The following is a 21,665-nucleotide window of genomic DNA, read 5'->3' as shown; positions in this document are numbered from 1 at the left end:
TGTAGACAGTGTGACATAACATTGTGTTTTGAGATATTTCCAGCATCTACATTTGTAACAAAAAAGAAAAATCATTATCTAAAATATTGGCAGGATTTGGTGTCCCTTTATCTTTTCAGAGAAGCATTAATTCATTTAATCCAAGAGCCTGTCCTCATGTAATGTTTCATTTGATATGACCTGCCATGATGTTTACTATGAATTAATGTCATATATTTTAATGTCTGTCCAAAGCAGTGGTGGTTAAAATCCATTCTGGCAATATAGAGTTAGGTGAAATAAGTTTAGGTGTGTTCACCCTAAATCCTGGTACCTTTTAACCCCAAAGCGAAGAAGAATCTCCGGTTTCACTTTGAATTTTGATTCACATCTGAACCCAAACACACAGAACAGAAACTGTATCTTGTTTCTGCTCTTTCCAATGTCTTTTAAACACATCTGGTTGACCGTGAGGTTTAAATAAAAGCATTTTCAGTAAATAAATAAATGCAGGGCTCAGTGTGACATGCAGAGAAAGTTGACATCACCTGCATGACATTTGGGTGTGTAATCTTTGTAAATTCATATTTTCACAGTCTTATAGCTAAACTATGGCTTATTTGTTATAGTTAGGGTTATGGTTAAGGGTTAGGGCTGAACAGAAGACGGTTATGATTAAGGTTGGGGAAAGCAAGGCATGAATGAATGTAAGTCAATTAGAAATTCTGTTGCCTTGCGAAAACAACAACAACAACAACAACAACAGCAACAAAAACTAGTAGGCAATGGGATTTTTCACATTTTGTTTTGTCATTTTGGCTTATTGGTCAAAGGCAGAGTGAGGAGGATTTTCCTAAAAAACACTGCATAGAGTCATACAGAAATAATCCCTGTCAATCATCACTTACAAGCCACTAGCAGTGTGTGTGGCCGTGGTGGTACGCATGCTTAAAAACTGGGGTGATTATTAACATTTATCTGGATATTGTTATTAACTGTGCAATTATTGAAGTTGTGTTCAATTAAAGTAGCACTCCTCTTTGCCGGTACAGGGATGTTTGACTCTGGACAGGTGTGTTTTAACCGCCAAGTGCCAGAAACAGGTATATTGCTCCAGCATCTTCTCTTGCCTCTAGGAAGAAGGAAAATGTTCCCATCACGTTGCAGTCATGTTATAACCACATATGTGTCTGACAACGGCAACTATTTATGCCCACTTTCCCTGAGCTGTTGCCACTTGCCATCGATATCATTGTTATTGCAGTGCAGTCTGGTGACTTGCCAAGATGCCAAGCTACACTGTAAAAAACTGATATCGCTTGCAAATGGCATATTGCATAGAGGACATTGACCATGACAGGATACAAATAAAAACAGGCAAGGTTCTTAAAGTTGCATCGTTAAGTGACCACAGATCATTGGTCCAGTTTGTCCAGGTAAAAGGCTGGTGGATTGAGCCGCAGCAATGAGTGGTGTTTCTCAGACGAAGTGATGGGACACAGTCGGTTCCATCAAACATGAATCCCCGTAGGCTGTCTTTTTTTTTTTTTTTTTTTTTTTTTTTTTTGCTGGCAGCTTTATTGTTTTTTGTGCATTTCTTGAGTGACAGTGTTGCATACTTCTGGAGACTGTTTGGCGCCTTACTACTGAAACAGTAATGAGGTCACAGGGTATTATTAAGTATTTTGCAACAGCTTCGAGAGTGACTCAGCCAATCACAATCAAGGACCGGAACTACTCAGTTTAAATCAACAATAAAGTATTGAATCCATTCCCTTAACCTTCAATAAAAGCTGGTGTTCCTCTGTCAGGTGATTGATGAGTGTTTTTTTAGAAAATGCTGCAGCTGAGACAGGGACATCGCTGCGATCACTGCTCTTGAGGAGCAGAAAGGACATTATCATCAGCATAGAGGGATTTTTAATCTTCTCAGCCCTACAGTTCACTAGGGTTGGGACCTGTTTGGATTTTAACAATTCCAATTCCTTAATGATTCCCTCTTAACGATTCCGGTTCCTACCGGTTCCAATAACAGTTCCAAATATATACATTTTTGTATTTTTAGTTAGTGTTAGTTTAATGTAGTGTTAGTGTATGTTTATGAGTTGTAGAACATAATAAATTACCTTGAAGGAGTAGATGTTTACCAGTAAGCTTGACTCCAATAATTTAACAATACGTTAAATTATTGTTTGTTTTAAAAATGTAAATTACTTATGAAACAGACCTAACAATTCAACTACCAATGAATGAGCAGTAGTATGCCTGTGATAACATAGATTGAATATGAAAAATAAGCCGAAGTGATACCTCCTCTCTGAATAGACAAGCTAAGCTGTCAGTGTGCTGCTGTTAGCCAGTGAAAATAGAGCGGAGTGGCAACTCTTCACTTTGTTAGACAATCTATGTCAGTGCGCTGCTGTAGCCTGGAAGTTTTCTTTGCCATTTGGACTCTTACGGTGCCGGTGCAGTTGGGCCCCATGAAAAGAAATCTTATTGGGCCCCTTTATTGCCGGCCAATAGGCAAACCTTTTTATTTCAGGCCTTTCGAGGGCCCCCTCCCCCATTGTGGCCCTGGGTAATCAGTCCCGATTTTCCCCCCACTACGACGCCCCTGCCCAAATGTCTCTTACTTCATTTTTTGTTGTCATTCATCATTTGATGTACTCATATTCTTGCTTTTTGCACCACAATAGCCCACTGGAATTTGTTAAAATACGCAATTAGATTATAACTGCCCTAATGTAGTCCATATTCGACCACTGCTAAACTCTGCTTTTGTGTTTAATGTAGTGGTTTATTTCATGGATTGTTGTTTATTTAATGTACTGATTTATTTCATCTATTATTGCTTATTTAAATATGTAGTGTAGTGCCCGTTCAAAACGTGCCTGTTTAGACTGGGCATTGATGCAAGATTCAAGGTTCAAGGTAACTTTTATTATCCTCGTAGGGCAATTTGGTTTACAGCCAGCAGCAGATAAAAACAGAAGAACAACAATAACATAAACATCCCATCAAATACATCACACAGACATCAACACAGACTGGTTACAAAGTTGCATTCACGATGGTGATAGCAGCAGGAATAAATTACCTTTTCAGTCTGTTTGTTCTGCATCGCGGCAGAATATATCTGCGCCCTGATGGCAGCAACATAAACTCGCACTAAACATCATTCAAACACACTTAACACTGCAAGTCCTTGGGTCCTTAGCAATGTGTGTGTATGTGTGTATGTGTGTGTGCATGTGTTTACACTCGACAATGCACTTACTTTGAGTCCTCAGCAATACACCGGCAAAGTGTGAAGTCGTTTGGATGAAAGGTTGTGGAGAAAATCGAAGGACAGACAGTCAGAGAGTGTGTGTGTGTGATTGTGCATATTTGTGTGTGTGTGTGTGTGTGTGTGTGTGCACTTGACAATGAGCTTCCTTTGGGTCATCATCAATACACTGGCAAAGTTTGAGTGAGGTTGATTGGATGAACAGTTGTGGAGAAAATCAGAGGACAGACAGACAATGTACATGTATGTGTGTTTGTGCATTTGTGTGTGTGTGTGTGTGTGTGTGCATGCTTGTACACTCGACAATTCACATTCATTGGGTCCTTGACAACACTGGCAAAGTGACTGATTTAAGAATGGATGTGGAGAACAGCAAAGGACAGACAGAAAGTGTGCATGTATATGTGTTTGTGCATTTCTGTCCATGTGTGTGTGTCTGTGTGTGTGTGTACACTCCACAGTGCACTTCCTTTAGGTCCTCAGCAATACACTGGCAAGTTGTGAAGTTGATTGGATGAACGGTTGTGGAGAAAATCAGCGGACAGACAGATGGACACAGACTCCTTCCATTGTAATTTTGAAGCAGAGCTCATCTCCTGACAGAGGAGACTTGATGAACATCTGGCTCCGAGTCTCAGATCTCCACTTCCTGCGATCCTCCTCTCTCCCCTCAGAGCTCAGGAGCTGTGATTTGAACCGATGTTTCTGCAGAGTAAAATGTGGGCATAGTCCTGGACATGCTAGGCCTCAAAACAGTGGGACAGCAGAGTGAACCTGCAACACCATGTGATCTTTTTCCAGGAGAAACTCACTAGCTCCAGCGATCACAGTGTGTGTGTGTGTGTGTGTGTGTGTGTGTGTGTGTGTGTGTGTGTGTGTGTGTGTGTGGATGGATGTGAAGGCAGCAGGCTGAGGAAGTGCATGTGCATGTGATGTGAGGTTTCAATGATTATTTTTCAGTTATGCATTATTCTACTTACATTTGTGCATATATTAGCCTACATAATAAAGGTTAAAATATGGCAGTTTTGACACATCACAGAAAAAATAAATCGTATAATTGCCCAGTTCTTACAATAAAGAGCCTATAGGCTGTGTCTCAGCTTCATGGATAATGATCACATGACCCTTTGTCTTTCAGGCTGCAGCCATGGTGGTTTCGATGGTCCTCTACAAGCAGACTGGCAGCAAGGGACGAGATGAGCACAGACACTGATGGAGGGAAATTGAACCTTTTCTCTACAAGAGCTGGGTCTAGTTCATTTTTCACACTTCAAAATAAAGTGAAGCCTGTACGGGAGGGTAGTGGACTGAATGTGTTTTTTTTTTTTTTTTTTTTTTTTTTTTACTATAGGCTGTGTTGAAGGTTTAAGTTGATACTATAGAAATTGAATGCACATCTGCATAACTTTTATTTCCAAAGTGACCAGATGCAAACACCTGAAATTCCAAGGCCAATGTTACCCAGTGCAACTTCCACGGAAATAGCTGTTGCATGTTGTAAATGCAGATTCCTCTATAGGATAATAAACAAAAACACTGAGGGTGATTTTTTTTATTGGCCGACTTTTTTTTGGTTGTTTTGTTTCTCCAAGTAGACAGGTGTGCTGTATTGTGTGATATGTGTAATGTCCTCTGTAATGTCAGGTAGATAGGCTGTACTTATAATCTATCCAGTTGGCATGTGTCACCTCGCCGCGGGCAGCACACAAACCAACTCTGCCCCTGCATATTTTTAGAGTTGCACAATGATAAAAAGGATATAAAAAGCAGCCTGACCCATTTGAATCTCAAGCAAATTGACAAACTCAGCAAATATGAGGGAAAAAATGATTACCAAATCGAAAATTAATAACAAATAATACAAGAAAAGTAACCCCAAAAAATTCACATAAACTTGCCATTCAGTTATCAAAGATGATCAACTAAAAGAAAATCACCAAAAAAATCCCACATAAATGAGTTTTATTCAGAAGGTTAGACAACAGCTTTCAAAATAAAAGCCCTCCCGCAGGCTCATGCGTTTCAAAGGCTTAAATTAGTTTTTTTTTTTAATGAGTAACAGAAATTTCTTTGATGAGTAGCAATACTTATGATACTTTTTTCTGTGATGTTGCCGACCTATTATTAATGCAATGTGTCAATACGGCCATCAGGGGGCAGTGTGGGTAAAACGCCTCCCAGTTTCTCAGCGGCTCTTCCGTAACAGCGAGCTTTCCTTTCCCCGTGCTGTCAGCGGACCTCAACGTGTCCGGACAAAATGGCACTTTATAATTTCAAGAAGATTATGGTGGTTCCCACCGCCAAGGTGAGTTTTACTCTCTTCTTTTGAGTTTTTAAACGGTATGTAAGGAAACCGCTCGGTTGTTGTGCTCCGAGCGACGGAGGAAGATTGGAAAACACGGTGGGAATCTGCTGGGAAGAAAACACGTGTCGTGCGGCTGTAAAGGGACGCCGTGAGCTTTCCGTCTAACCGCTGTGTGACTTGTGATATGTGGCCCCAGAAAAGCACATTTTAACCTGCAAATGGCAGATGAGCCTCGGTCAGTAAAGAAAGAGTGCGATAGAGGCGCATTTTGTTGAATGTGATACCCGAAGTTTGGACAGCACCGCTTTCTTGTTTGTAAAGAACGCGCTGGCCAAACTTTTGTTAAAAAATCTGCCAACTTTGCCTCCTTCGCTTATCGACGCAGGTGCATTGCTGGTAGGACATGACTTTTTAGTTTTTATGTGTCACTCGGATCCAGTCTTCAATCCGGCATGCATCTATAATACCAAACATCACTTTTAAATACAACTTAAACGCTTTCTTCGGTCAGTATCCCAGCCTTGGCCCACCAAAATAGCCAGTCGTGGGCCGTAGTGAGTTATGTGAACCAAGTATATAAAAAAAGAGTTTTTATGAAAATAAACGCTGTTTGGGTGATCGTTTCTACGCCGATTTATCCAGAAGAGCATGTCGACTTGTTAAATGGACTTCGTCTTGTTGCAATTGTGTTTGTATTAGCGATTAATCAAGGATATATTAAAATGCCAGATTTTTGATTGGAGTGTCGTAGGTCAATCTCTGTTTATTGGACTTGTTCGATGTAAACATATTTGATGGGGAAAAAACATTATCAATTGTGAGTCAGTGGCTTATTTCCACCTGTGTAAAAACGCTGGTGTTTTATTGTAAGCTAAACATGTATGAATTCAAAATACCACTTTTAGCACATGCTGTGTTACTGATGATCATCATGACAAACTAACAACTGTATGGCAATAAATGGCAATGTAATACGTCTTTAAGGTCAACCTGCCAGAAGTAAGTGTGAAATGACTCTACCGGCTGTTAGTTTGCTAAAAAGATAATAGAATTTTAGTTTTTACTGGTGATTATTTAGCTAATGATGGATTATAATGATTGGACTTTATTGGACCTCATTCATATTTGATGAACCTTTGTTTGAAATCCTCTTCACTCTTGTCTCATACAAACCCCCTGACTGGTGTGCTGTTTTTCCCCCCTCACAGGATTTCATCGATATCACTTTATCCAAAACTCAAAGGAAAACCCCGACGGTGATACACAAGCATTACCAGATCCACCGTATCCGACACTTTTACATGAGAAAGGTGAAGTTCACCCAGCAGAACTACCATGACAGGCTCACCCAGATCCTCACCGACTTCCCCAAGCTGGACGTAAGTCATGATCCACAAAACTTCACCAGTCAATATAAGAAAACGCATTGTAAAGGACAATTTTTTCAGCAGGGCAGTTAACTTGAACTGTATGTTTACATGAAAACCCTTTTTTATAATGTAAAAATTGTTTCAACAAGGAAGTTTTGCATCATCTTTTATGTGCTGTTTGTGTGATCGCTTTCTTAAACGGATTAATGTCTTGTTTTCTTCAGGACATCCATCCATTCTACGCCGATTTAATGAACGTGCTGTACGACAAAGACCATTACAAACTGGCTTTGGGACAGATAAACATCGCCAAGAATTTGATCGATAAGTAAGTCTCAGTGAAATATACTCACAGGGAATGGAAATGTTGTGGATTTAAACTTTTTAATGAAGAACTCACCCCAAAACACCAACATTACTAGAAACACCTATTGGTAATAAACATTGCATAGTTGATTTTATATTTCATTTAGTAGTTTTTATAGTTCTTCATGTGGGTAACTGGCCAGCAGTAATAAAGGCGACATCATGTTCAAATTTCTCCATAAGCTACGACAAAATTTCTTTACCAGAAAAAGTTTCAGAGATGTCAGTACCTCCGAATCAAAAAGCGAGGCCTTCTTTTTGTAGAGATACACACAGACTGGAATGCAATGCAGGTGTCCAGAAGAGGTATTTTCCTTTTAAAGAACCAAAAGAATTGATGTGACTTTTTCTGTCCCGCTCAGTGTTGCCAAAGATTACGTGCGGCTGATGAAGTACGGAGACTCTCTGTACCGCTGCAAGCAGCTGAAGAGAGCAGCTCTCGGCCGCATGTGCACCATCCTGAAGCGCCAGAAACAGAGTCTGGAATATCTGGAGCAAGGTGACACACTAAATGCTGCTTTGTGTGTGTGTGTGTGTGTGTGTGTGTGTGTGCGCAGGTGTTTTCACCAGGAAACACTGGGCATTAGGCTAGATATTTCAGGCCTTTTTTTAAAAAGTCCGATCAAGTCTGGTTTACGTTGTCTCCCTCTGATATGATGCACTTTGGTTTACATATTAACTGTAGTAAACACTAGGGTTGGGACTGTAGGCCACCCTGTATTTTTGTAGGTTTCATGCACATATTTATACACAATGCACATAAAGCAGTTATGATTTTACAACTAGGATGAAAACACCTATTTATACATAATACACAGCTTTTAAATACATTTTCTAATGCACAACTTTATTTCTTTTTTTTCACCTTCTATTTCTTACAATTTCACTCATGCTTGTAATGTATTTTTCTCTTGAGAATTGGAGAATCTGCAGCTGACCCCATCTCTGCTCGGGTATCAGTAAAGTATTTCTGATTCTGATGTGCTGAGTCAAACTCGGTAGAGACTCGGCAGCCAGATGTTTGTCTGCTCGGGCTGAGATTGCCACCAAAATGAGAATGGACTGTACCTCTCTGTCTTTTTATTATCATGGGAAATGATGTGCCAGAGATACGAGTCATAATCCATCATTTTGGGAGCAAAGATGGAGTTGGTGCCGAAGAGAAATGTGACATTGTCTGCATGGCAATATTTCAGGTTTAAACCAGATGTAAAAGGCGAGCTCATGGATATCACACAGGCGATTTGCAAGGACATTACAGTATTACAGTTGTCTGCACTCAAACGGGCCAAATGTCCTCTTGTATGTATGAATGAATATGATTTTTGTAATAATATCATGTTTTATCAGCATCGTCATGCTGGTTTTAGTCTGCTGTAGTTTCAGTATGTTTTTTTTTTTTTCTTAAAGAGCTGAGAGGTTTTCAGAAGTCGGTGTTTCCTCCACAGGTTGAAATGTTGTCCGATACTTAACAGAACAGTCTGAGCCTGACAGTGAATGTCATTTGACAGCTGCAAATGTCCTGTGTGATTACATTTCAACCTGTTTCGCGGCTCCCGGCTGAAGCGATCCGTCTCAATTCTCGACTAATTCCAAAAGGAAATTTGTCTCTGTCAGTCATTTGGACCTCAAAAGGTGGAAAAATAGGACCCCAGGTTGAAAAATACCGTAATTATCCTCGAACGTTGAGGCTTGCTGGTGGTGGCTTCAGTGGAAAAGTGTTATTCCTACTGAGATGTAGTCTGTTGTGGCCCGCTCTACTCACGTGTATACAACGGCTAACAGGGTTTCCAATAACACACACACACACACACACACACACACACACACACCACACATACACTTAGAGAGAGAGGCATACATAGTGAGTTATTAGCTCTCACACTCATGCTGCTCATTAATGCCTGTGTAACGCCCCCATATGTCTGTAATGTTTCATACATCCATGGGGAAAAAAAGCATATGAAACAGTTGATTCAGGGTTTAAATGACTCTATGACTCTTTATCAGATCATTATTATGATGATCAATTCAAATTGGAAAATCGGTTAATTGAACTTAGCCTTATTTATCACCAGTTTTCCTTATATTATAGTTTCTTAGTGTGTCTGTCATTATGAGAAAATAACTGGCCACGGTCTTTCTCTGTCTTTCTCTCTCTTCTCTCTCTCTCTCTCTTTCTCTCTCTCTCTCTCTGTCTCTCTGTCTCTCTCTCTCTCTCTCTCTCTCTCTCTCTCTCTCTCTCTCTCTCTCTCTCTCTCTCTCTCTCTCTCTCAGTGCGTCAGCATCTGTCCCGTCTGCCCACCATCGACCCGAACACCAGGACCCTGCTGCTGTGTGGATACCCCAACGTGGGCAAGTCCAGCTTCATCAACAAGGTAAACACATGACACTGCGTGTGTGTGTGTGTGCAGTCAGGTGCCACTCCTTGTTCAGTTTGTGTTCTCCAGTGAAATGCTTTTGTAAATTGATAAGATTGAGTCCTGAAACCAGATTGTACACGGGGCAGCTGGAACTGAAATGCATATCCTTCACCTGGAAGAGCTTTGATTCCCCTCCAGTGACCTTTGGGGAAAAAAAAAAATTACAACAAGCTCCACGGGGTCCTGCATAATCTATCAAATGGGAAGGATGACACATAACAAGCGCAGCATTTGAATACACAGCTCACCTGAGATTAACAGGCGGTGTGTTCCCCCGACAAGTCATTAATTCTGACCTCACTGATGGGGGAAAAACTTTTTATACTTTATAGATTACACGATTACTTGATTATTAAAAAAAATGATAGATTAGTTGCAGCGCTGTTGTAAATAAATCAGATCATGGTTGGGATTATTGTCACCCTCTGTCTCATCAGTGATATTGCTGTTATTATTGTTTTCCTAACAACTGATAGGATTTACTTTCCTGGTTCAACAGCTATCGTGTCTTTTTTTTTTTTTTTTTTTGCCCTCTTACCTTTTATATGTATGTGTGTGGATGTACACTAAATCCAAGTTCGTGTGTGTATGCATGTTTCATTTTTTACCTCTTGCAACTATCCCTAACATTGTTTATCTTTTTAATTTGCGTGTATGTACATGAGTTTAGCTGTTGCAAGTATTCTTTTATGTTGCTATTGTTTTGAAATTTCTCACCTTGTTAAGCACATTGTGCATATTGCTTAAACTGTTACATAAATAAATCTATTATTATCATTATTATTAGTGTCTGTCAGAATTGAGACTCCATTTCTCATGAACCTGTTGCTCAGTAATTTTTTCGCTCAGGCCCTCATAAGACATGTTGCAGCTCATTTTAAAGCCCCTGACTCTGTATAAACTGTTTTTTTTTTTCTGCCTGCAGGTGACCAGAGCAGATGTTGATGTGCAGCCGTATGCGTTCACCACCAAGTCTCTGTTTGTGGGTCACATGGACTACAAGTACCTCCGCTGGCAGGTAACGTGCTGCTTCTGACGCTGTTGGACATCATGTCAGGGTTTACTGGAGCGCCGCCTGCACCACAAACATGTCTTCTTCATATTTGTCTGTATTATCAGTTAAGTTTGGCCACACAGATACACTGCTGTCTAGAGTTTTTATGTTTCACCACGGTGTCTCAACAGTACCAGTATCCTTAAAGTGTTATTCAGTTTATTCACGATAAGAGTTTGTGTTTGGGGACAGCATTCACGCTGATATCATAATCTATCTTAAGCTGTATGAACGCATATCCAAACAAAATGTTATTTATATCCACAAGGTGACAGCAGGTTCTTGCAAAGTGTGAAAATGGATTACAGTGGTTTATCTCTTTCTAAAGTGCAGAAATGAAAATAAATGCCTCCATTACGGTGAAAATGAATTCATGTTACTTAAAAAAATGTTAAGCAGAATTTTGTCTTTGAAGTCTACCAGAATACAGTTTTTAAATTGTAAATATGATTTTGGAGACTAAATGTTTTTTGATCAGCGATTCTTCTTTAGTGAGAAATAAACTCTGTCTCACTGGCTAATATACTTATGTAGGTTTGACTTTGGTGTGTGTGTGTTTGTGTGTGTGTGCAGGTGGTGGACACCCCGGGGATCCTGGACCACCCCCTGGAGGAGAGGAACACCATCGAGATGCAGGCGATCACGGCGCTGGCTCACCTGCGCTCGGCGGTGCTGTACGTCATGGACGTGTCGGAGCAGTGCGGACACACCCTGCAGCAGCAGCTCGAGCTCTTCAACAACATCCGGCCGCTGTTCGCCAACAAGGTCAGAGGTCGACACCTGATGATCAACCTGGGCTCACAATCAGCATGCATAGCCAACAAAAACTGCATGGATTAATAAAGGATTAGAAAAGGTGAATCTGAAATGAAAGTGTTGTCTCTCTCCCTGCAGCCTCTGATCGTCGTGGCCAACAAGTGTGACGTGAAGAAGATCAGCGAGCTGTCTGAGGAGAACCAGGTGGGTGATGATGTAAAATCCATCTCAGTCTGGGCTCTGTCTGCCTAAAACCTTTTTAAATCTCGTCAAAAAGTCTAATCCTGTGTGTTATTTTTTCACCTGACAGTGAGGTTAATGGTTGGTTTAGCCTGAGAGCTTCAGTTCCCTGGTGAAAACCCACATAAACCAAAGCAACATTTTCCCACAGCTAAAGGAAGTCAAACGAATAACAACTGTCAAAACAAGAGCTTGACTGTCGAACATCAAGCTTTAGAAGGTCTTTCCCGGCCACACTGGGTTCATCAGCTCTCATGCTGCTCACAAGTTTGTGATTTTCTGTTTGCTCCGTCCAGAAAATCTTTGCCGACATCTTGGCCGAGGGGATCCCCGTCATCGAGACGAGCACCCTGACTGAGGAGGGAGTCATGCAGGTTAAAACTGAGGTGAGAGGCACAGTCAGTGAATGGAGGCTTTAACAAATGTCACCTGTTAGCATCAACTGGCTTTACATAGCTGAATACAGATATTACTGCATTTTTCCTCTTTAAAATGGTTAGATTTAGATAAGGTTTTACAGTTAATTTTTGATTCTGTGAGGTGACTTAGGGAAAAATAAGTTTACTAACCTGATCAGGTCACAAATGTGTTTTTGTCACCTGGGTTTGTATCTTTCCCTCGTGTCCTGGTGTGATTCTTGTTTCTCTGTGTGTGTCTCTCAGGCCTGCGACCGGCTCCTCAGCCACCGTGTCGACACCAAGATGAAGGGCAAGAAGGTCCATGATGTTCTCAACAGGCTGCACCTGGCCGTGCCCGCCAAGAGAGACCAGAAGGTAAAAAAAAACCCCATTAATTTATTGTTGTTGTTGTTGTTATTCATGTTGGAACTAGGAAGTCATAACTTTCAAGTTTCAGGGTTCCTACACTATCTGGAAAATGTGTTTCCAGATTATTGCTTGCATTTTCCAAAAAGCACAATTCAGAAATTACATTTATAAATGAATAATACAAGCAGCACATCTTGATTTTGCTGAAATTTGGAGCAGTGAGCTGAATGTTTTCTTTTGAGCGAGCGGGGCAGAGCGATTCAAAGCACCTCCGTACTGCAGCGCGCAAATATCAACGGTGGCCGCTGCATCTTGAGACCACAAGACGGGAAATTGCAGAGAAAATAGCCCAGCACAAACTGTTTATGAAATAATTTGTAACTGTTTTATCTAATTTGTATGTCATTTTAATTGTGTTGAAACTGGAAATGTAACTTTTTGCTGCCTCTTGGCCAGGACTCCCTTGAAAAAGAGGTTTTTAATCTCAATGGGATATTCCTGGTTAAATAAAGGTTAAATAAAAATAAAATAAAAAATTTGACATCTCCAACACGGATGAGGCATCATGGAAGGGGAAAAGCACGGTGATCTTGGTGATCTCGGTGATATGTACGTCCGGAAGAGTCTGGGATTTTTAAATGGTAAATATGTAGGAACACTTGTCTATTCAATGTCCTTGTTTTGGCCGATTACAGAAGATTCATGCAGCATCAACCGCCCAGTCAGCGCTGTGACTGATCGAACTATAAGGGGTAAAAAATGCAGTTGATGTCGCAAACTGTTTTTCGTTTTCTTTCAAAGCACGGCCGCTGTCTGAATGTTTCACAGCCGCTTCCCAACAGGATTTTGTGTAAATACAGACGGCGGCAGCTGAGGCAAAAACGCTGCTTGTGAACACGGTGTTAATTACTCGAGTACAGTTGCCAAAAAAAAGTTACCAGCCACCCTCACATCATTTTTTTCCTTCATTTTTTGTTGATCACATTGATGTGTATATATTGTACATATTGAGCACATATTATCACTTTGTCCTCCCATCAGTACATGTCTAGTTGTGGAATCAAACTTCTCATTTACTTGCATTTCAAATTTTGGTTCATAAGCAACACGTCCCATGTTGTTAAAAAACATTTTTTTTAATTAATTTTTTAAAAAATTTAATTGCATCTTGATTAATTATTTATATATTCATTTATGTATCTAAGCCTGTTTTCTGGGTCTATCCATTTATTCTCTCAGTTGTTTTGTTTCAGTACCCCTGGTATTCTGGTTTTACTAACTTCTATCCATGTCTTCTCTTCTACTATTTTATTATTTTTTATTTTGCGCTCTTAACCATTCACTTACTGTTAACTGTTTTGAGTTTCTATATCCTTATTTATTTGCTGATTTATGTATTTGTTTTCTGCTTGTCATAGTTTACTCGTTTTATTTTACTGTTTTGAGTTTAACCTATTTCTTATTGGTCTCTGATGTTTCCTCATTGCAAGTTGATGAGATTTATGACAGCGTTTCCTCACCTCCTGTTTTTATTGTCTTTGTTTTACTGTTTGAAGCACTTTGCGTTACATGTATTTGTATGAAAAGTGCTATATAAATAAAGTCTGATGGATTTATTGATTGTTGGATCATCACCAGGAGCGGCCGCCGTTCATCCCAGAGGGAGCCTTGATGCGCAGGAAAGCCATGGATGTGGACACACCCAAACGCAAACTGGTACGTCCTGCGTTTCCCAGCTGCAGAGCCGAAAGGGACGCGAATTCAGTTGAAATTCACTGTGAAACTGAGACTTGACACATTTTAACAGCTCTTGGTAGAGACCCGTATGATAATTTCCCCCCTTTCACTTTCCCCAGGAGAGAGATCTGGAGTTGGAGCTTGGGGACGATTACATCCTGGACCTGCAGAGTAAGCAGCTGTGTTCATTTCCACGTTCAGGCCGCCTCTGTTTTACGCACAGAAGGAAAAAAAAAACAAAACAAAACACTGAGGCCTGTTCTTTTGCTCTTTCAGAATACTGGGATCTGATGAACAGCGAGGAGAAGAACGACAAGATCCCTGAGGTCTGGGAGGGCCACAACATCGCAGATTACATCGATCCTGACATCATGAAGGTCAGTCTCATCCTGCGTCTCATTCACAGCCTGAAGTGGTAATTTTCCAGCTGGCAGGTTGTAAAACACAACCCACTCACCTTCAGGGAGGGAGGAGACATGGACGCCCATGTTCCCCTTACAAAAGCTGATAGTTACTTGAATGATATTGGCAGCTGGTTAGCACAGATTTTCAGAGACTGTGAGTGCAACTTTACATTTCAGATTCATGTTGGAATATTTACCCCCCAGGTGTGTTGTGGCATCTGACTGATCCTTGTTTTTGAAGGCTTTTCTTGACTGAAGGTGCTGCTGGTCAACAAAAGTTTTAATTTGACTGTTGTCTTGCAGTTTTTATGTTTTTTTAAGTTAAGATTCAGCATTTTAAATTTTGTCAGGGTGAAAAAAAAATCTATATCCAAATGTGAAATGGCGTTTTGACCATCATGTGAAGCCACGACTCAACTGAAAACCATTAAAAACAGTTTTTTGAAGTGGGTTAACAGCTCCTTAAGGCCACAGGTTTTACAGAATTACACTGTTAAATCCACTGATTTAAAATAGAAATAGAGTAAAAAAGGACAAACAAAACAACAACAAAAAGAAATGTCCTCACTGGGAAACATTGGCTGATAAAGAATTTAGTGATCAGTGTTTCAGTGTATCAATGTTTATTGATTTATTTTTCCAAAAAGGTTTGATAAATTTAAACTTATGCAATGCTAAAAATCAAATGTAAGTGTATTTTAAGGATGATATAGATGTTTGAAGTATTTGTTTAGTATTAACAGTTTATGCCTCCATCCCTCTGTCTTGTTCAGTAAACCTGTTTGTTAAGAAGTCGAAAACACATTTTAATTAACATAATTTTATTTTACAGTTTTGTTCCATACAATATTTGAGTGACGATGAAACAATATAAAGAACAAGAAAGAAGGAGAGAAAAACGGAAAGGACTTTTTTTTTCCTGTTTCTTGTAAAATAGTATGTAAAGTTTTTATCCCTCTCCACAGAAACTGGAGGACCTGGAGAAGGAGGAGGAGCTGAAGGAGCGGGCGGGCGAGTACGACTCCGACGAGGAGAGCGAGGACGAGGAGATGCAGGAGATCCGCATGCTGGCCAAACAGATCCGCGAGAAGAAGCAGCTCAAGATCGTCGCCTCCAAGGAGAAAGACATCCACGGGCCTCGCATGCCCAGGACCGCCACCAAGGTGAGATGTGGTGTCTTATTTATTTATATGGAGCTACTCTAACATATTGTGCTCAGGCTCCAATTTTCTGTCTGTCATTTTCATCAAATTTTACTGTTATTTTTATTTTAGTTTTATTTTGTCTAGCTGTTTATTGATGTCTTTTCTGTGGTACTGACAGAGGCCGGGGGGGACAATATTTCATTTTTTATGTATGTAAGTGCACGAGAAATGACAATAAAGCAATCTTGAATTTTAAATGAGTTACATCCAAGCAGAAATATGAACTATAGTCTAAAAAAGTCAGATATGAGCAACAGTTTACAACAGAGCATGGAAGTTGGCAGTCTGAATGAAGCCTAAATGACAAGTAGATACATAAACATATCAGGGCACTGTACTCTGTTAAGTGTGCACTTTTACTTTTCTCAGCACATGACTTGAAATTAATTGTAGATTAGCATTCTTACTTACCTACAATTACATCCATAATTTCTGCTCTATGTAATGACTTTTTTGTATCGTGTATTTTCGGCGTGTGTATGTCAGTGAACGTCACACCTGTAGCCCACATGATTGGATCTGTGTCGTCTCCGCTGATCAGCTGATGTGTGTCTGATGTTCACAGGTGGAGAGAAAGACGCTGGAGAAGGAGATGAGCGACCTCGGCCTGGACATGACCGGCAAGGACGAGGTAAGCTCTCCTCTTTTTATATGGTGTCTTAATATTGGGTATGAAACAATACATTGATGAAACAATGTATCGCAATGCTTCCTTCTGTGAGTTTTATTTGAGTTTTCCATGTCATTTGCACAGAAACGTATTTGTTCACTGCCTTTATGTATTTTACATGGTAACGTTGCAGTGACTATGCATATTAAGCCACTGAAAAACATGATTGGTTCCTGCTTATTGAAAAATAGTTGTGCCTTTTCCACAGTATTTTTTCTTCTTTAGTTACAGATATCATGATGTATCACTGCTGATTATCTTACAGTATATTGCGTAATGCAGAATCGCCTGTGCTATGATATCATTGTTATTGTGGGTAAAATATTGTGATAGTATTGTGTGACAAGTTGCCCAGTGATTTCCACACCTAGTTAATATATGGCTGTGTTAATATTTGATAATGTGGGATGAAGGATAAATTAGGGGGATGTGGGTTAGCTGTTATTAAACAACTTACTGATATTAAAAATTGAGGCCACTGCTAATTTTGAGTCATTGAATTTCATCAGACACCTTCATGTTCTTTTAACGCTTTGAATTTGATGTCCAAGTGAATGTGGGAAAGTACACTTAAATTGTCTTCATAAGTCCATCTTCATAAGCGTTGGTCTGCTGTGTGCTTTCAGAGTCACTACGTGCAGCAGTCCCGACGCTCCCGCAGCGTCACCAGGAAGCGCAAGCGCGAGGTTTCAGCTCCGCCCACTTCCAGAACCCGCAGCCAGAGCGCCTCCCGGCCGCCCCGAGACCAGTCCGGCTTACGAGACGCAAAGGTACGTGACACGGCGTCTGCTCCTGCTGTGCTGCTGGTCCAGGATTTCATAAAGACAGAGTTTAGAGGAAAGCCAGTACAGGCTTGGGTTTTTTGGTTGGTTGGTTTTTGGTCAATCCTGATGTCAGAATTCTTTGCAAATTACAGTAAATTTGCAGGATTTTTTGTTGTCACTGGCACAGAAACCAACCAGAACTTAAGAATTTCATAGCATTTATTAGTAGCATATGGAATCATGGCAGAATGATCACATCTAAACGACCGAGGGTTAATTCTTTAGGCTCATTCCTATTAATTTGCCAATTAATAATTGCATTTTGCCATGACTATTCCAAAATTGCCATATTATATATATGTTTATATTACAGTATACATGCACTTTGAGTATTAACAGTATAATTTCAGTGAAGTAATATGTTTAACAGATTGGTCTTATGCAGCATGACATTAGTGGTTTAACCCTGTAAAGCTTATATCCAAGCATGCCTGTTACATGTTACTGTGGCTCTTATTTTGGAGGTAGCACAACTATTTGTCATTGACACAGGCTATCCCAGTGTCAGAAATGCCTTGCTGCAGTGATGTAATTTTGCACATTCAACAGTGCTGCATCACTTTTGGTATCAATGCGACGATGCTTTCCTCCCATAAAGGATTGAGGGTTTCATCAGCCTGTAAAAGCTGAAAATAACAAATTGATACCATAATCTCACACCGTCAAGCCATTCTGCTCAGAAAAGCATGAAATGAAAGGAGCAAGTTTTTCTCTCTGAAATTGAAAACAAGGCTTTATAAAGACTGTATGGAATAAAAACATTTAATCCCTGTCTAAATGTGTATGAAGATAAATAATACATTGAGATCCATCATGTGACAGGGCTGTTGAAACGGTGCACAGCGGATGAGTGACGACCCATTTAAAGCGTCTATCAGCTGCTTATAATTAGTGGATAATTGATTATTGAATCCCTACCATGGACAAATCACCATAAATATCAGCCTACATTTATACAGTCAGTAGTCATTTCAATGGAGCGGTGCACAGTTTAGCTGCACAAACAAGAAATTGATCCATGAAATGAACCCTTGTCTCTGGAGAATGATTCATGGTGAAGTATCTTCATTTTGTTTTATTTTCTATTTCCTCAGATGGCAAAGAAGGCGAAGAAGATGATGAAGAACTCCCAGAAAGACATGAACCGGCAGGGCAAGAAGGGCGAGTCCGACAGGCACGTGTTCGACCTCAAACCCAAACACCTGCTGGCCGGGAAGAGGAAGTCTGGCACCACCGACCGCAGATAAACCGCCCCGTCTGGACTGTTGTGACCTGGACATTTGCCTCAGAGCACGAGGCCTCAGCGTTGTTGAGCCTCTCCAGAATCAGATCTGGCTTTTGTACTTTCACCTGTCAGCTTCCCACACCACCAAAACAGAACATGACCTATCTATCCTTTTTTTTTTTTTTTAACCAGGAAACTGGTTGTTTTAGTATTTATCAAACACAGGAGTCATTCTTCACAGTGGAGGCAGTGTTCAACTCCTTAAAGCTTCTGTGGAAATGCTTATTTTTGTCAATAGAAATGAATACACCCAGTTATCACTGACTGATTGTAGTAGTTTTGTGTTACTGTTGTCATTTACTCTAAAGGCCATTATCAGACTTGAAGAGGCTTGAAAAGAGTCTGAGATGTCTAACAGTTTTCAGTTGTACAACTGGAAATCGTCTGAATTCAGTTGTGCAGGTTTTCTATTAGTGATGCCTGCTAATTGAACCTTCATTGCCTTACAGTCCAGAAGTGAATCAGGTAATGCTTGTTGTACTAAAAAAAACATGATAAAGTGATGATGCTTCCTTTTACAGCTGTTGTCCTCTGAAATATTCTCTAACATGGGAGCCAAATAAATAGAACTGAACTGAAATACCATCTGTCAGGTTGTCTCACAATGTTTCAACTAAAATTGAATCTACTGTGCTCTTGCATTTAAAAAGTAATAATTTCACTGATGCTCTTATTCAGGGCAGAGAGGTGATTCAGTGCTTTGCTCAAGGAAACTTCAGCAGCTGCTGGACACTGACTGACCTGTAAAGGGACAGTAGTGTCTATACACCCAGCCGCCACTGAAAACACAATAAATGAAGAAAATAAATTTAAGCAAGTAATTCACAGAGCAGGGAATGGGCGGATGCATTCTGATCAGCTTTGGACACAGCATCATATTTTGTTGCCAGGTGGAAATATCAGTCATCTGCAGCTGCTTTTACTCAACATTTATGAAATCTTGCCACTATTTTGTGTGCGTGTGTGTGTGTGTTAATCATACGTCATCGTGTACTTCTGATCCAAAGTAAATGTTTCGTACTTAAGAATAATGCTCATAATGACGCCAAACCGTATTCAAAATCTTGCAAGTTAATCTTGCATCGTTTTATTTGCAAATGCATTTAACGTTATCTGACAAAACATGGCTGGTTGCGATTTACGAATCATTGGGGTCCCGTGCATGTAATTTATCAAGAAGTATATACACTACCCACAAAAAGTCAGGGATATTCGGCTTTCGGGTGAAATTTCAGGATGAACCTAAAATGCATTATAACTTTTACAGGTGAACTTAATGTGACCTTCTGTAAACTTTTGAATGCACATGTCCAACTGTTCAATGTTTCAGTACTTTTTGCACAAGTTGCTGTTCTCTAACAAGGAGTTTAACGGCAAAATTCACATCAGGTGTTTGATGCTCCAGCTCATCGAGGTAGTATCATTAGGGAACGGCTGCTGGAGACTGGGGTACCTCAAATGGAGTGGCCTGCACTTTCTCAGACCTGAATCCCATAGAAAACCTATGGGATCAGCTGAGTCACCGTGTAGAGGCTCGGAGCTCTGTACCCCAGAACCTCAATGTCCTGAGGGCCGCCCTTCAAGAAGAGTGGGATGCCATGCCTCAGCAGACAATAAGTCGACTTGTGAACAGCATGAGACGTCGCTGTCAAGCTGTAATTGATGCTCAAGGGCACATGACAAGTTATTGAGACATTGACATTTTTTGTTGTGGTATATCCACCACTGTTGTTGGCTTTTGTTTCAAGAAATTGTTTGAGATGAGGAAATCACCAGTGTATGCTTCTACTTAAATGCCCTACTTTCATGATATAATATCACTGTAGCGTGAACTTTTTATATTTTCCATAAATTTCACCCAAAAGCCAAATATCCCTAACTTTTTATGAGTGTATTTAGAAAAAAGGGATCTGCCTTTTAGAAACGGTTCTTTGGGTATTTCCGCTAATCACTACCACGAAAATAGATGTAAGTCGGGGCAGCAGGTCCAACGTTAGTCGACTTCACAAAGTTAAGATTTTATTTAAGTCAGCTGATACTGTACTGATCATGAAGATGCCGAATTAACCAGACGACGCTACTGATACGAAAAATACCTTCAATAGTTCTGCCATTACTCACTGTGTACCAATACGCAAAGATTGATTAAACTTCACAAATTTTGAATGGAGTTTGGCGTCCTTCCGTGTTACCAGTATAGTCCAGTAATTTTAGGCCAAAATTGGGGTCAACCTAGGACAAATTGCAAGAGAAGCAAACTCAACTGATTTTGCATCCTCAGTTTGTCCTGAGTGAGGGGAAAAAGTCCCAAGAAATCCCATTGGTGGAAAGTTTTGAAAATCACCTATTTATGACCACATATTACCAAAAAACAGCCTTTTTAACACACAGGGGAAAGGGGTTCAACATTTGACTTTCAGATATCACTATAAAAATTCACAAGTTGATTACACACACAAAGACAAGAAAAAAAGTCAATTACAAGTTCTTTGAATTATTCTGTTTACACATGCATATCACACATTATCTGATTTGATATGCGCTATAAGGAATATAAGGAATAAATGCCAGAGGAGACATTTAAACAGTGAATTAAAAGGTTACTATGTATATAGTAACCTTGAATTAAAAGGTTACTATATAACAGTGAATTAAAAGGTTACTATATATATAGTAACCTTTGAATTCACTGTTTAAATGTCTGTTCTGGCATTTATTCCTTATATTCCTTATTAGCGCATATCAAATCAGATAATGTGTGATATGCATGTGTAAACAGAAAAATTCAAAGAACTTGTAATTGACTTTTTTTCTTGTCTTTGTGTGTGTAATCAACTTGTGAATTTTTATAGTGATATCTGAAAGTAAAATTTTGAACCCCTTTCCCCTGTGTGTTAAAAAGGGTGTTTTCTGGTATTATATGGTCATAAATAGGTGGTTTTCAAAACTTTCCACCAATGGGATTTCTTGGGACTTTTTTCCCCTCACTCA

General features: G+C 39.9%; 1 protein-coding gene across 1 annotated transcript; it reads left to right on the top strand.

Moving 5' to 3' along the window:
* Positions 1-5,433: 5,433 nt before the first annotated feature.
* gtpbp4 (GTP binding protein 4) lies at positions 5,434-19,254 on the top strand. Its single transcript, XM_030075094.1, has 17 exons — positions 5,434-5,573; positions 6,782-6,952; positions 7,168-7,271; positions 7,672-7,808; positions 9,587-9,687; positions 10,658-10,750; positions 11,360-11,551; positions 11,681-11,746; positions 12,079-12,168; positions 12,445-12,555; positions 14,188-14,265; positions 14,406-14,457; positions 14,563-14,663; positions 15,656-15,853; positions 16,461-16,526; positions 17,192-17,335; positions 18,484-19,254. The coding sequence occupies exons 1-17, from the start codon at positions 5,526-5,528 to the stop codon at positions 18,634-18,636; spliced, it is 1,905 nt and encodes a 634-aa protein (XP_029930954.1). The 5' UTR covers positions 5,434-5,525; the 3' UTR covers positions 18,637-19,254.
* Positions 19,255-21,665: the final 2,411 nt, after the last annotated feature.

Source organism: Myripristis murdjan, chromosome 17 (genome assembly GCF_902150065.1).
Source record: "Myripristis murdjan chromosome 17, fMyrMur1.1, whole genome shotgun sequence".
Classification (NCBI taxonomy): Eukaryota; Metazoa; Chordata; class Actinopteri; order Holocentriformes; family Holocentridae; genus Myripristis; species Myripristis murdjan.
This window is presented reverse-complemented; position numbering and strand designations above follow the sequence as displayed.